This window comes from Anolis sagrei, chromosome 2 (genome assembly GCF_037176765.1).
Source record: "Anolis sagrei isolate rAnoSag1 chromosome 2, rAnoSag1.mat, whole genome shotgun sequence".
NCBI classification, from domain to species: Eukaryota; Metazoa; Chordata; class Lepidosauria; order Squamata; family Dactyloidae; genus Anolis; species Anolis sagrei.
Window position 1 is genome coordinate 261297361 of NC_090022.1, and position 16446 is coordinate 261313806.

Consider the following 16446-nt stretch of genomic DNA (forward strand, 5'->3'; position numbering starts at 1 on the left):
CACTTTAACTGCCATGGCTCAATTCTATGGGATTATGGGAGTTGTAGTTTGACATGGCCTTTAGTCTTCTCTGCCATAGAGTTCTGGTGCGTCACAAAACTACAAACCCTGGGATTCCACAGCTTTGAATCGTGGCAATTAAACTGATGTCGAACTCAATTAATTCTACAGTGTAAATGCACCCGAAATAAAAGAAATTGTCATAACACAGATCTATTTGTGCATTTATTCTGAATTCGGTAGGCCTTTTTGATCCAAAGTGATATGAAACAAAAGAAAAAAAAGCAGCAGTTTTGAATTTCAGTGTGTTAAGGATTAATCTTACTAGTGTTCACTTCTCTATGTGGCTTTCATGTATTTGCAATTCCTTTGCATGTACCAGGGGTACACAAAGGAATAAAACTGTTATTGGCCTGTGTATATAGGCTGCTACATGTATAGGCTGGAAAGCCTATATAATCAGATCCCCATATCAAATAGAAAGTGCTTGTATATCAGTAAACCTGTGGACATTAGGGATGGAGCCAGGAAGTTATGGAATGCAACTGATGTGTGGAATTATTTGACTTTCAATACCATTAATTTATATTTCCACACACACATAGAATCCATTTACATATAAATGCGCTTTGTGCATCTGAGGACACAGAATTTTGGTCAATAAAGCATATGTTACAATCCATTCATTTTAAAGTTGCCATTCATCTTTTGTTGTTCTAAATTGTTTGATGTGTTTTGCCTTACACCATCAGACCATTTCAAGAGAGATTTGTTCATTTCCAGAAATGGCTTTACACCATCCTATAACCTTGAAAAATCAAAATGCCCCACAGTGTCCTTTAAGGCAAAGTTAGCGTTAGGGTTTTTTTGTGTACATGTGTCAGGAGTGACTTGAGAAACTGCAAGTTGCTTCTGGTGTGACAGAATTGGTCATCTGCAAGAATGTTGTCCATGGGACGCCCAGATGTTTTGACCCTGCATGAGAAGCTGGAGCTGACAGATGGGAGTTCACACCGCTCCCCGGATTCAAACCACCGCACAAAGGTTTAATCCACTAGGGTTAGGGTTCTTCTTAAACTATTTCCACTTGCAACCCTTTCCATCCAAGAAATGTTTACATGGGCCCAAGTACATAGTTATATACATTAGGCATAAAACATCTAATGATAACAAATCATCATCTGCAAATCTTGCAAAACAGGTTGATTTTCCCTTTTGTGAAGCATAGCTGAAGCCTTTTCTTCAGTGTCCACTGTAAACGCTGCATGTTGTTGCTAACAGATTGGTGAAAATGGGTGGCCTTGAGAAAACTTTTCCTGTTGCCAAATTTTTCATGACCCTAAGATTTAGCTAAGGGAGTCCTACTTGGGTTCAGAGCCCACAGTTTAAGGAGCAATGGGACAATTTTACCATTTTGGAGAAACTATTTTAAACTCAGGGGAGCCCTTTTTTTAACTAAGAAGTAAACCAGGAGTCCACTTCCAATTTACTTACTGATTTTAAAAAGGCATATTTTGTATCTAAAACAGGTTGGACATGTGTATTGAAAGAAAGCCAAGGGGAGCATTCTAATTAAAAAAAAACACACGCACGCACACACCTTTAACTCATAAAAGATTCAAAACTAGCTTTGGAAGCTATATCCAAGCCATGAACAACTTTCCCCACCTCCCTGATTTATTCACTCACTGATTTATAATTCCCTTAGTTAGTGTAAGACAAGTGCACCTCATTACCTTTGTCAAAAGGAAAGTGTGAAATTTAACAAGATCATCATCATAATGATCAATCATCAAACAAAAGGGACAAAGAAAGGCAATTAAGGCTTTTGGCAAATATATTGCAAAACAATCTCAATTCTGTAATTCAATACTGTACACTCTTGTCAACTCTCAATGTACTTACCACCAATATTTTAAATTAGTTTGATGTACTTTGAGCATTACAGTATAACTCTCATATAAGATCGTACTTCAAATCCTTGCTCAGCCACGGAAACCCACTGGGTGACAAGAAGGAAAATCACTCTCTCAACTTCAGTGGTCAACAAAGACAAACCCCTTCTGAACAAATCTTGTCAAAATGATAGTTTCACGTCAGAGTCACCATAAGTCAGAAATCCCTTGAAGGGCCGCAACAACAACTACCTTAAACATCGGTAATGTAATAATTTGATTCTATTCAAAGCATAATTTGATATAGTTTTGTTCAAATACTGTCCTGCCTTGTCATTATAATTATAATGCTTCTACCTAAGCCTTGAAGCTCATTAATTACTGAGATCAGAGATGGGCAACAATGGCAACGATGACAGGGACCAAATTTCACCTCTGGAGCACACATGTAGACCACAGCACTAGAAAAACTCATATCATAGTGACCAGTGAAGTAACATCTGGTTTCAATTTCCAACATGTAGGTGGTCTGAAAGGTATGAAAATTAAATTAGGCAATCCTCTAGTGGATTGGGGGAGATAAAAGAGTTTTGGAGACTCAATGGGGTTTGAAGGTAGAAAAGAGATTGTGGCAAATGCAATTGCAGGCTGCAATTCCTTTTCTCCTGCTTTGGATCTTGTATTACTTTGTGGCCCAATAAACTTTAAGCAAATGACACATTTAACTGCATGCATATATATTTATTAATGCTCATAAATGTTTTTTTCTTCTTTTAGCACTAAAAGGCTCACCTGGTGGACTGCCATGTCCAGCTGCCGCTGTAGCAATAGCAAAGGCAGAAGCAGGGGAAACAGAACAATGGCTGTTGTCAGTCGCCTGTACTGCAAAGAAGAATAAAAGGATGAATCATCAACAACTAGCTAACATGGTTTTGCAACTAAGAATTGGATTTTGAATACACAACAAAAACAAACTTTTTAAGGGATGCATTTATGTTTGTGCGTGTGTGTGTGTAGGCATAATTTTTGTTGTAAACATATTGTGTACTATAAAGAAAACAAAAAGTATCTTAACAGAAATGTCTATTAATTAAATTTTGCTCAATCTTTGTAGATCCTCCAGCATAACTTGATGGTCAACTTCTATTGGAAACTGACCATAGAATCCCTCTGTAAGTATTTTCTAGGTCCTCCAGCATGACTTTATAGTGACTTCAGGTAAACAATCCTCTAGAGCAGCAATTTCCAACGTTTTTTTTGACCAAGGACCATTTTGACCAGGGGCCACTCTCCAACATCAGTACCAAAAGGATTACCAATCAGTTTTTGGTCAACTTTAGATTCAGTTTGATTATTTGGGGTGCTGATTCAGAAAACTGCATTGGATAGTTTCTGATACAGAACATATGCTATCCAGTAGTTGCCATCTGCTCACCCACAGAAACCCATATTTAATAAGCCTCAGCACTATAACAGGATTTTGCAAGACCAGTCACTCTTGTTGTAACAGTGTAGTAACAGTGAGGTCGCGGACCATGTGTTAGTTCTTGCGGACCACTGGTAGTCCATTAACCACAGGTTGGCAACCACTGCACTAGAGGACCTAGAGATTTTCGGAAAGAACTTCTTAATCAAATCTACAAATAATCAAATTTTCAAAAGTTAAATGTGTAAATGTGGAGAGCCAACTGTATATTCATGTCTATTATTTTCAGTGCTTCCCTTGCTCCTAAGAGGTTTTTGACAGTATCAACTTTCGAAGCTGAATTAAACGACTTAACTGGCACTATTTTGTTACCCACAATCAGTCTATAAATATGTGTTTAATATTTTATATGGATTGACAAAGGGGCTGGGAGAAGACTGTGATTCACTTTAAGACAATATTTACTTTACACAGTGAACTGGAACCAAATTTGCTGTATTAGGGAGGTATGTCTGTATATGTATTCAGGAAACTTTGAACATGATTAAGGTTGCAAAGTTAAAGAGATCCCAATTGTTATTTTCTCAAGTGATGATCACTTTTTTAAATTGCTGTGGATAACAGAAAAATAGACATGCATTTCTTGAGAGTAGAAAGAAAGTTCTACTCTAGATGTGTTTATGATATACAGAGAAGAAGTATTTCACTGGCCAACACATTTTGGTGCCTCAAATGTTAGACTTGTTTCTGGGTATATTTGACAAGCTGATTCCAAAAATGTAACCAGTTTTCCTACATCATTTTCAGTTTTTGAGATACAGAACATATGCATATACCTTTTGCCATCTACTTGCCCACAGAAAATCATGATAACCATATCTAAGAAACTAGAATGGATGCAGTTTATCCAATGCAATTTTCTGAATCAGAGCCCCAAATAACCCAGGAACAGGCCTAAAAACCAAGAAACCAATTTTTTTGTTGAATTTGGCTGTTTCCCTTCCTGCATTGGATCAACTGTATTTCTCTACCATGAAGGGGACTCAAGGCGGTTTTACATATGGCAACTATTCAGTGCCTTTGGACAGCAAACAGAATACACTTAAGTTAAAAATTAAATGCACATTAAAACATATAAAATACTGCATTCACAATTAAAATCACACCATTAGTGTCTTGTATTATAAGAGCAACTGGTGAAGGAGCAAAGGATCTGCTGGAGTTCTACCAAAAGAACTTCAGTGTCTAGTTACACAATTTGTTCACATCCTGTAATGAGTAATTAGGATACCATCTGTAAATTTTCAGTGCCACACATGTTCTCGCCCCATCCTAACCCATAACAATGGTAGATATTACAATGTTTCACATTGCACACAGGGCACAATATGTGCCTACAACTTGGATCATGCAAATCTGTCAGTAGCAAGACTCAAATCAATATTTTTTCTTGAACAAATGTACATCTTGTTCAAAATATTGCTGAACATTTCCTCACATCTTAATGCAAATATGCTTTTCATTCTGGTACTGCTCATATGTTTATCATCTAAAATGACATTCGTCACATTTTCCTTTTATATAGTCTCTGGGATGAACAGAAATTTGGGGTAAATAAATATTTTTAAAGCTTTAATAAAATACGATTTTAATCGCCCCAAATCTGTTTCTAATTTAAGACAAATATTGCAAATCAAAGAAGCCTAGACCTTATTGAAGTTGCTTGCTAACACTTAAAGAAACATGTAATGCATTAAAATGATTAAAAAAAAATCTTACCCCCTGACTGTCGATAGCGCAAATGCCTTGGGGTTGAAGGAGATCTACATGGAGATAGCTCAGCAGTATCCATAGATGAGGCACTTTCTGGGATTGTACGGTCCACTGATACAGACTCCAGAACCGCTGCTTTAAAAAGCATGCATTTTAATACAGGGCAATCAAATGGTTTGTTAACTCATAACGAACTTGCAAGATGTTTGATATACATTGACATCTTTCTAAACTGAGTGTGAACAACTCTTTTTCAGTGTTTTTCAGTGCAGATTTAGTACCAAGCAGACACATTTTTTAAAAAACTGAAATATATTTCCATATAACAAACAGTAATGTATTCCGTTTGGTGAGAGTGTAGAAGTGGTCTGCTACAAAAATTAATAACGAACTACATTACTTAACGTCAGCAGCTTTGATAAGTCCTAGTTCTAGCATCAGGGAGAAAGGATCATATACCATTGGGCTGACACAACAGTCTGTCAACACAAAGGCAATCTTCCAAATTTTATATAAGATTGGTCAATGTATTGTGCATTAAAATAAGATGGTTCCACTTTCACAGTCATCATAAACAAACATGATGGCAATGGTGCCAATGTATTTCAATGGTGACAATGTATGCAAATGATATCTCCTCAGATTTACATTGCTGACAATTTTGCCACTAGATCTTTGCGATAACCGTGTTAGGAAGTTTGACATATAATTAAGGTTATCCTGTTATGTCAGCTTATATACATTCAATATGGTATGGCAGGTACTCCACAAAATAATCACAATAATCTTTAAATCAAATTCTTAATGTGGAAACACAATTTTAAAATAACACTGGACTATTAATTGTGAAGGTAGTAGTCATACAATTTTTCATCTATTCAGACAAAATATACATCACAAGATCAAAGCTGAAGCTAGAAATATTTTTAATCACTTTGGGCTTGTCTATGCTAACGACAAAAATGCAGACTCATTTCAAAACCAGTTCTATTTGTCTCCAGATGCATATGTACTTCCAGTGTGTATCCTAGATTTTCTGGCATTAACCCAACTACACCTACCACTCTTCCTCTGTGCCAAGTTAATCCAAAGTTCAAATACTGCATCTAGAAGAAATTTACTGTTCATAATTTAACACTGATGAATTTATGATAGAAGCTGCAGTTTTCATTTTAGTATCACACTCTTGGAACGTCACAGCCATGACTGGCATTGAAATTCTAAATATTGCGACTATGCACAACGATTATATGCTACATTTTTCATATTTTTCCATAAAATGTTAATTTATACCTTTTTATTTTACTTAGTAGCAATATTTTGCTAGTTAAATATAGATTTAAACATGTTTTCTCTTACTCACTAGAATATATTATATTGACACTGTTTCTTGAGCTTATTGTTTTATTTATGATTGGCAAATTACATTTGCCATTATCAGTAGAGTCAATTTTAAAAGATCCCTTGTTAAACAATATATTACAACAAATCCTTTGATAAGGCTATTAAATGTCTCATCAGGGAGTTTATAAGATGCTCTATCTCAAAGGCATAATTGTTTCTTCTTCAGTCATGACTGTGATCCCTCTCTCTGAACGTGGGAGGTTTTTCACAGACATTAAAAGAAGACTACCAGAATAAATCCCTGTAAATAATGAGACTGAGGATGAGAGCAGTTTTAATTAGTTGTAATTTCCAGAGCATCACTTGGATATTTAACAACAGAGAATGCTTTATGAAGGCATAAAAAACCAAAATCATTTATCGGTTTCTTGTTTAAGTTATAAACAATATCTCAGACAGCCCTTACATCTTAGAACTACGCTACATTTCAGCTTTAAATTAAGTGTATGTCATTACAACACTTAGACAAATAGTCCCAATTGGTGCCAATGGGAAATTATTATCTAACTATCCCAACCTACTGATGAGAGAGGGACCTCATTCTCACTATACTAGGGAAGATGTCATACGTCTCTGTTTATCATGCATTACTTTCTGGCAGGTACCCCAAAACACAATGTACCTGTAATTAAAGACAGTAAGAACAACACAGCAGCACTCTATGTACCAAATATCTCATTTGGTTGCCAGTCTCAAGAATTGGTAAGAGTCATGTGATCTGAAGGCTACATAGTACCCTATCAATGCTATGTTTATGAACCCCATAGGGAAAAAAATCTGAAATGTGATTGCCCCACATGCACGTACACTGCCAAAAACCCACAAGAGAATCCTATCTGCAGCCATAACTACAAAAAATAATGTGGAGAACAGTTTTCCTCTCCCCAAGAAATGGGGAGAGAAAAAACATTTGTCTGCCTCACACGAGGCAGGGAGGAGTTCTGGAGGAACCCTCCAGAACATCCGGGGGCGTGGCCTGCTAACACAGGCCAGGCCCTCCCAGGCTCATTCCACGCCTGGAAGTTGGGGAGAGAGGTCGCAGAGAAGAGCGAAGACAAGAAGTCTGAAGAGGTCCAGCAAAGAAGAGAAGAAAAGAGGTTAAGGGGATAAGAAGAGCATCTACAGGTCTGTACAGGGGTCCTGGGGGAGGTAGGCTTCACCCACCCCCCACCCCTCCCGGACGAAGGCTGGGCCCTTCAGGGCCCTTCACAGAGGCCTTGGTTATGGCAAACAAGGGCCCACGTGGCCAGGGGCCTGGAGCTGGGCGGCTTGGCATGCGGCTAGCTCGCAGCGTCAATTTTGGGCGCCGTCCGGGCCGTTGATGGAGGCCATTGTGGGAGATGGGGCGGCCGCCATTTTAGGATAGGCCCAATTTCGTTTGCCACATGGGGCAAAATGAAAGTGAAAGTTATTTCAATTACTTTATTTTGGGCCGGATGCGTGTTATATGTAGTAGGTATGATGTTAAATATACACAGGTAATAGGGGAGTTATACCCTTGGCTACAGTGGTTGCTGACCTAAGGTCGATAGTTCTTATTTGGGAGCAGAGCGAGCTCCCGATGTTAGCCACAGCTCCCAAAAAATGGATCAGGGAGAGAGCTCCTGCTGTTAGATCCAGCTTCTGATACCAAAAAAAAATGGATCAGGGAGAGAGCTCCTGCTGTTAGATCCAGCTTCTGATACAAAAAAAATTAAAATAAAATAAAATAAAAATTATTAGTTTAAATAGGATCAGAGGGGGAGCTCCTGCTGTTTGATCCAGCTTCTGATACAAAAAAAAATGGATCAGGGAGAGAGCTTCTGCTGTTAGATCCAGCTTTTGATACCAAATAAAATAAAATAAAAATTATTATTTTAAATAGGATCAGAGGGGGAGCTCCTGCTGTTTGATCCAGCTTCTGATACCAAAAAAAAAAAAAAATAAAATAAAATAAATAAATAAATAAAAAATTTAATAATAATAAAATAAAATAAAAATTATTATCTTAAATAGGATCAGAGGGGGAGCTCCTGCTGTTTGATCCAGCTTCTGATACCTAAATAAATAAATAAATAAATAAATATTATTTTAAATAGGATCAGAGGGGGAGCTCCTGCTGTTAGATCCAGCTTCTGATACCAAAAAAAAAATAAAAAAAAATAAAAATTATTATTTTAAATAGGATCAGAGGGGGAGCTCCTGCTGTTTAATCCAGCTTCTGATACCAAAAAAAAAAAATGGATCAGGGAGAGAGCTCCTGCTGTTAGATCCAGCAATGAAGTCAAATGGGAAGGGATCAATAAGCCCTGTCGCGGGCCCTGGCCATAAGTATTGCAAGCTCCTGATGGGAGCCTTAACTTATGTGACCTCCCAATGGTACAGTCTTTGCCAGTTGCTACAGGTGAGCTCCCTTGGTTAGCCCCAAATTAGGTTGGCCTTACAGTCGGCCTGTATACTCAAAAAGGAAAATGACTAGAGCAATAAGCCCAGTGGCAGGCCTGGGTTGGTATAGGGGGGCGAGCTCCCGCGGTTAGCCTCTACTTATGTAAACCTTATAGTGGGACTAATTGCAAATGTGAGTAGATCAATAGGCCCCAACGATAGGCTCTGGCTACTGGGGTGCGGGTGAGCTCCGGTTGTCAGCCCCAACTTGTGATAACCTCACAGCAAGACTCAATGCAAATGGGAGTAGATCAATAGGCCCAATGGTAGGCTCCGGCTACTTGGGTGCGGGGCGAGCTCCTGATGTCAGCTCCAACTTGTGATAACCTCACAGCAAGACTCAATGCAAACGTGTTGCCCTATATGTTTAGATATATATAAGGGACAAAGTCTTCGTCAATTTGTTATACTGGCGCTATATACTTATTGACACAGTCACTGGTTATTTTCCTTTCAGGATGGCGCCGAAGAAGAATGTGGGCGGCCCTAAAGGATTACAGGGCCAAGGCCTTGTTTAAATATCAAAATCTAATATATGGGGCATATGTCAACTACACCGGTCAGGCGTGGCTTGTTTACGATAGCCGCTTTTGTTCTGAGGCTGCCACGATGCCTAACAAGCGATGGGACCTCATCGACAGTCAATTGTGGATGGAGGTAATGAATACAACCAGAGCAGTTTCTGGTGAGAAGGCCGATAGCGGCCATACTATACAAAACACTAAAGAGAGTCAGCCCTTTCGACAGGGAGGCCCAGAACAACAGCTGCAAAGACAAAAGGGTATGTGAAAGATCAATAGGCCCAGCGATAGGCGCTGATTACGTGGGTGTGGGGTGAGCTCCTGATGTTAGCTCCAGCTTGCGATAGCCTCACAGTGAGACTTAATGCAAATGTGAATAGATCAATAGGCACAGCGATAGGCTCTGATTACTTGGGTGTGGGGTGAGCTCCTGATGTCAGCCACAACTTGGGATAACCTCGCAGCAAGAAGCAATGCAAATGGGAGTTCATCAAGATGCCCGGTCTAGCCTTGGCTTCCCTTGCATGGCATTTTGAGAGCTCTGCCTTTAGGTAAAGCAAACACAAGTAAATAGCATATTAGTTGCTTGAACAGTGGGTCACTTGAAGGGCGAGCTTAGGGTGAGCCTCGGACTATTACGTTATAACTATATAAGAGTCGGTTAGGCACAGATTTAAGCAGTTATGCATTGCCCTATATATATAAGTGATAAAACATTGTCAATTTGTTTTACTGGCGCTTTATACTTGTCGGCCCAGGGAGCTTGCGCCCGCGATGACTGTAAATATCAGCACGCCTGTGCAATATGCCAGGGTAACCACGCAACCAATAGTTGTTACAAGGGAAAACCCACAAGAGGTGGGCCAAGAGGCGCCCAGTTCAGTAGAAGGAACCCAGGACAGGTTAATGTTCCAAAAGGGCCCCAGCCCGATCAAAGCGGGTCCGCTTAGTTGCTGGCTGGAAAGTTAGCCCTACAGAGCTGCAGCAAATTACTTGCGTTGCGGCTTTAGGAGGATTTTCAGATCCCGGCCCTTGAGCCATGTTCCCCACACATCATATTATGAATAGTTTTTATATCAGGCGGCGGCGTGGAATGCACGTTTTGCAGCTACGCGTGAGTGAATTGGTGACATTAGCCAATAACGATACCTCACACCGCGCATTTTTGGTTTCCGACATCAAAGTTTTTTAAGATAGTGTGGAAATCAGAAGTAGAACTTCCAAAACAGACCAGAAGTTACATACGGTTGGTTTCAGCCTAGTTATCATTACCGTCACAGGCCACGCAGGGCTGGCATATAGAAGAATGGTACTGGTCTGCGGACACAGTTATGTCTTCTGGGCAGTGAGGGAGGCCCACAGGACTGCCTATGGCCAGCACTTGGGTCTCTCTTCCACGGCAACGGTGGAATGGAGAGGCATGAGAAGCCTGCGTTGGGACGGTTTGTGCCCCTTTGTTGTTTGATGCCGGGAGTGGTTTTTCCTCCTGATGTGTTGGTTATCCACCTCGGTGGTAACGATGTGGGCCTGTTAGCAGGCAAAGCCCTCTTTTGGTAAGCACGGGCGGACATTCGAAGGATTTGTTGGTCATGGCCCAGGGTGCACGTCGTTTGGTCTGCTATCATACCTCGTTGCTAGTGGCTGGAAGGAGGCGACGTGGGAAGGCTCGAGAAAGCCAGAAAACGAGTGCACTGGGCCATGCGACTGTTCACGCAGGGCTGGCACATAGAAGAATGGTACTGGTCTGCGGACACAGTTATGTCTTCTGGGCAGTGAGGGAGGCCCACAGGACTGCCTATGGCCAGCACTTGGGTCTCTCTTCCACGGCAACGGTGGAATGGAGAGGCATGAGAAGCCTGCGTTGGGACGGTTTGTGCCCCTTTGTTGTTTGATGCCGGGAGTGGTTTTTCCTCCTGATGTGTTGGTTATCCACCTCGGTGGTAACGATGTGGGCCTGTTAGCAGGCAAAGCCCTCTTTTGGTAAGCACGGGCGGACATTCGAAGGATTTGTTGGTCATGGCCCAGGGTGCACGTCGTTTGGTCTGCTATCATACCTCGTTGCTAGTGGCTGGAAGGAGGCGACGTGGGAAGGCTCGAGAAAGCCAGAAAACGAGTGCACTGGGCCATGCGACTGTTCACGCAGGGCTGGCACATAGAAGAATGGTACTGGTCTGCGGACACAGTTATGTCTTCTGGGCAGTGAGGGAGGCCCACAGGACTGCCTATGGCCAGCACTTGGGTCTCTCTTCCACGGCAACGGTGGAATGGAGAGGCATGAGAAGCCTGCGTTGGGACGGTTTGTGCCCCTTTGTTGTTTGATGCCGGGAGTGGTTTTTCCTCCTGATGTGTTGGTTATCCACCTCGGTGGTAACGATGTGGGCCTGTTAGCAGGCAAAGCCCTCTTTTGGTAAGCACGGGCGGACATTCGAAGGATTTGTTGGTCATGGCCCAGGGTGCACGTCGTTTGGTCTGCTATCATACCTCGTTGCTAGTGGCTGGAAGGAGGCGACGTGGGAAGGCTCGAGAAAGCCAGAAAACGAGTGCACTGGGCCATGCGACTGTTCACGCAGGGCTGGCACATAGAAGAATGGTACTGGTCTGCGGACACAGTTATGTCTTCTGGGCAGTGAGAGAGGCCCACAGGACTGCCTATGGCCAGCACTTGGGTCTCTCTTCCACGGCAACGGTGGAATGGAGAGGCATGAGAAGCCTGCGTTGGGACGGTTTGTGCCCCCCTTTGTTGTTTGATGCCGGGAGTGGTTTTTCCTCCTGATGTGTTGGTTATCCACCTCGGTGGTAACGATGTGGGCCTGTTAGCAGGCAAAGCCCTCTTTTGTAAGCACGGGCGGACATTCGAAGGATTTGTTGGTCATGGCCCAGGGTGCACGTCGTTTGGTCTGCTATCATACCTCGTTGCTAGTGGCTGGAAGGAGGCGACGTGGGAAGGCTCGAGAAAGCCAGAAAACGAGTGCACTGGGCCATGCGAATGTTCATGATCCAGCGGAGGGGTCATTACATTGAATACCCAAACATCACACGTGACGACGAGAGGTTGTATTGTGGTGATTGAGTACATCTTTCAGAATTGGGCAACCAACGATTTTCATTAGATTTACAGGAAGGTATTAGAGGGGTGTTAGAGGAATTGGTGGGGGATGGGGGCTAAATGGACATTTGCCCCCAATCCGTGGCGTAAATAGATAGGGAAATTCCTTTAGTCGGTGTGCACCTAGGGCACCCCTTTAAGGGGTGAAAGGCCCTTAAGTTAAACACTCACCTACAGTGTAAAGGGTGAGGTGTGTTAATGGCCTTTATTTGGAAGGAGTCTCGATACAAGAGCTCTGGAAGAGACTCCTCATTCCTTTCCCTTGATGGTGATACGGTTTGATTACCGAAAACCAGGTGCTTCGCCCGGAAATTGTTATTGTCGGGTAGTGATGCTACCTGGGTTAGGTTACACCAGTTCCTTACACCCTTGAGTTAAGTTAAGAAATTAAATAGGTAACGTTAAATAAAAGTTGCCCAATTTGAATCCAAAACATTGGTGTTGTGTCTTCTATTCTCGTGCGTTTCTTCGTGGGTTGGCAGACAACAGTTTTCCTCTCCCCAAGAAATGGGGAGAGAAAAAACATTTGTCTGCCTCACACGAGGCAGGGAGGAGTTCTGGAGGAACCCTCCAGAACATCCGGGGGCGTGGCCTGCTAACACAGGCCAGGCCCTCCCAGGCTCATTCCACGCCTGGAAGTTGGCCCACCACTCCCGCCCATTAACAGTATAATTTGCGGTTGCCTGCGGAGCCGGGTAGGAATTTTTTCCTCTTCTTGTTTTATAGGAGAGGTTTTTTGCCTACCCTATACTGTTTAGGGGCTAGATAGAGGAAGTGGGCTACGCGTTAAATAGGTCAGGCTTAAATAGATAGGGAAATTCCTTTAGTCGGTGTGCACCTAGGGCACCCCTTTAAGGGGTGAAAGGCCCTTAAGTTAAACACTCACCTACAGTGTAAAGGGTGAGGTGTGTTAATGGCCTTTATTTGGAAGGAGTCTCGATACAAGAGCTCTGGAAGAGACTCCTCATTCCTTTCCCTTGATGGTGATACGGTTTGATTACCGAAAACCAGGTGCTTCGCCCGGAAATTGTTATTGTCGGGTAGTGATGCTACCTGGGTTAGGTTACACCAGTTCCTTACACCCTTGAGTTAAGTTAAGAAATTAAATAGGTAACGTTAAATAAAAGTTGCCCAATTTGAATCCAAAACATTGGTGTTGTGTCTTCTATTCTCGTGCGTTTCTTCGTGGGTTGGCAGACAAAGCACATCATGTTTTAAGCAATGGCTCCTTCTTTCATCTCAAGGGGGTGAAAGTCAGGAGAGATTGCTTCTGGGACATGACCATACAGCCCGAAAAACTTACAACAACCCGGTGATGTGGCCATTGGTGAGTCCCAATATTGTTAAATCATGGCTTCAAAGTTCAGATTAACCCATACTGGGTTCACTGTGCCACTGACATGGAAAACCCCAGTCACTGCTAACAATTATATGAAAGCGACTATGTATGCTTTAGGATATCTAGGTTAGATGTATCTGTGGCTTTTTATAGCTTCTGAAGCTGTCACTGGTGTTGTTTTGGCTCAGCTCAAAGTGGAAATGAATGGCAGAAAAGGTCATTTAAGTCCAGGAGATACCCTGACACCGGTGTGTTGCCAGAGAAGGGGGAAAACAATGAGGAGATGGGAAAGAGGGAATGTGAGCAGATCATCTGGTCTGCTTTAAAGTCCAGATCACTCTATAAAGGGCTGGCATAAAAGAAATACCGTATTCCTTTGATTCTAAGATGCCATCAATTGTAAGGGACACACTAATTCAGTACCACTAACACACACACACACACACACACACACCACTAACACACACACCCCAGGATATATATATGAGAAAAGCACCTGTGATTCTAAGATGTGCCCTATTTTAAAGGTGTTTATATTGGGTGGAGTGTGCATCTTAGAATTGAAAGCATAGGGTATGGGTACATCTTACAATTCTAGAAAAGCATCTCCATTTCAAAGCCTCTCCCCGAAGTCTTTTTATATATATTTCTAAGATGGGAAGTACAAGAAGAAAAGTTCAAAGGCTGCCATAACAGTTAAGCATATTTCCTTCCCCTTTGTACCTACAAACATCAGATGGTTAGAGATGATATATTGGTCCAATGGGTGATGCTCACCAAAAAAAAGACACCTACTTCCTTTGGGTCAACTCATATCCTTTTTTAACAGTAATGTCTGACCAAAAGATACACAGCACAATAGATGAATGTATTAAAAAATACCTCTTCGAAGACTTCTTCTCAATTTGTTGCAAAGCTCTATGCGTGGATTCTCAGAGTTCTCATCTACAAAATTAGAATTTTGTTCTGGAGATGAAGGTCCTTTGCTCAGGTCTAGGGGTACTTTAGGCAAAGTGGGTGGTGGTGATGTAGCAGGGCTATATGTTGAGGTAGGACTGCTAGCAAGAGAGGAGGTAGACAGGTCTAAAGCTCCTATTCTTGAATTTAGTGGAGAGCTTAATGACAGTTTTCTGGTTCTGACAGGAGAGGAAGTCCTTGAGAGTGACAGAGGTGGAGGAGAAGAGAATTTGCGGCAGAGGTGTGGTGATTTCGCATCAACCAAATGATCTCCTCTGTTGTTTTGATTAGTGGCAAAAAACAACTCCAAAGATCTAGGGAAACAAAAACAAAATCTGTAAATAATTTTTAAAATTTCATGAACGAGTTAATGGTATTATTATGTTTATTTATACCTCACTTTTTTCTCAATGAAGAAAGAGCACATAAGAAGACAAAACTAAAATGTGATTTTTTTAAAAGATTTTCTTCACTATTTTTCTTCATTATCTATCCAGCATTCACAATTGTGCATAAAAATGGCATGGATAATCCTAACTAGTATAAAACTGATAAAAAATAGAAGAAGGACAGGACTAAACATCTTTCAAGCAAAAGCAGGCAACAGATGTATGGATATTATTACAGACCTATGGATATTATTATAGGTATATAGATATTTTTATTATTATAGATATTATATAGCTATTATTATTATATATGTATACATATTATTATACATGTATATAGATATTATTATTATTATTATTATTATAGACATAGATATTATAGGCATATAGGTAATATTATTATAGATGTATAGATATTATTGACAGACAGATATTATAATTATAGACATATGGATATTATTATAGACCTATAGATATTATTATAGGCATATAGACATTATTATTACAGACATACAGATATTATTATAGACATGTAGATATTGTTATATACATATAGATATCATATATATATATAGACTTATAGATATTATTATGATAGATATATAGATATTATTATTGTAGACATATTATAGCCCAGGGTTGCTATAAAGTAAAAATGGATGGCCATCTTTCGGGAGTGTTTTGATTGTGCCTTCCTGGACAGCCTTTTCTAACTCACAGCGCGTCCTTTCTTTGAATATTGGACTTCATTTCCCAGAATTCCTTCCCATAACTCAGTATGGGTGAGCTTTCTGGGCACACACACACAGAGAGAGAGAGAGAGAGAGAGAATCCCTCCAGTATGAGTTCACAGCGGAGGCACCTCCATGCTGCCAACAGCAGGAAAGGAAAGGAAAGGAAAGGAAGGAAAGGAAAGGAAAAGGGGGGGGGTGGATCTGGAGGAGGATGTCCTCTCTCTCTCTCTCTCTCCCTCCTTCCCTCCCTCCCTCTCTCTGAATCCTTTGGGAAGAGAGAGGCAGCGGGTTGCAAGAGGGATATACCGGCCACCTTTCCCTCCTTCTCTCAAGCTACCTCACTCTCAGCTGTTGGTTTTTTTCCCTTGTGCAGGAAGGAGGGGCGGGGGAGGGTGTTCTTTTAACACATGCTCTGTATAGTCATTTAGCTTTGTGGGTGGTTTAAGTACTTTCCGGTTAATTTTTTTTTTGTTTTTCT

The 16446-nt window shown here is 41.2% G+C and overlaps 1 protein-coding gene across 2 annotated transcripts in view; it reads right to left on the bottom strand.

The window, feature by feature from the left end:
- Positions 1 to 16446, bottom strand: part of RASGRF2 (Ras protein specific guanine nucleotide releasing factor 2) — a 140939-nt gene that overhangs the window by 45804 nt on the left and 78689 nt on the right. The window contains exons 15-17 of one of the 2 annotated variants that reach the window (XM_060761720.2): positions 14771 to 15159; positions 5101 to 5226; positions 2688 to 2777 (exon numbers count right to left, since the gene is read on the bottom strand). In XM_060761720.2, coding sequence (XP_060617703.2) covers positions 2688 to 2777; positions 5101 to 5226; positions 14771 to 15159 — 605 coding nt within the window. Of the gene's footprint in view, positions 1 to 2687; positions 2778 to 5100; positions 5230 to 14770; positions 15160 to 16446 lie in introns of both variants that reach the window. The other variant, XM_060761719.2, reaches the window with a different exon arrangement.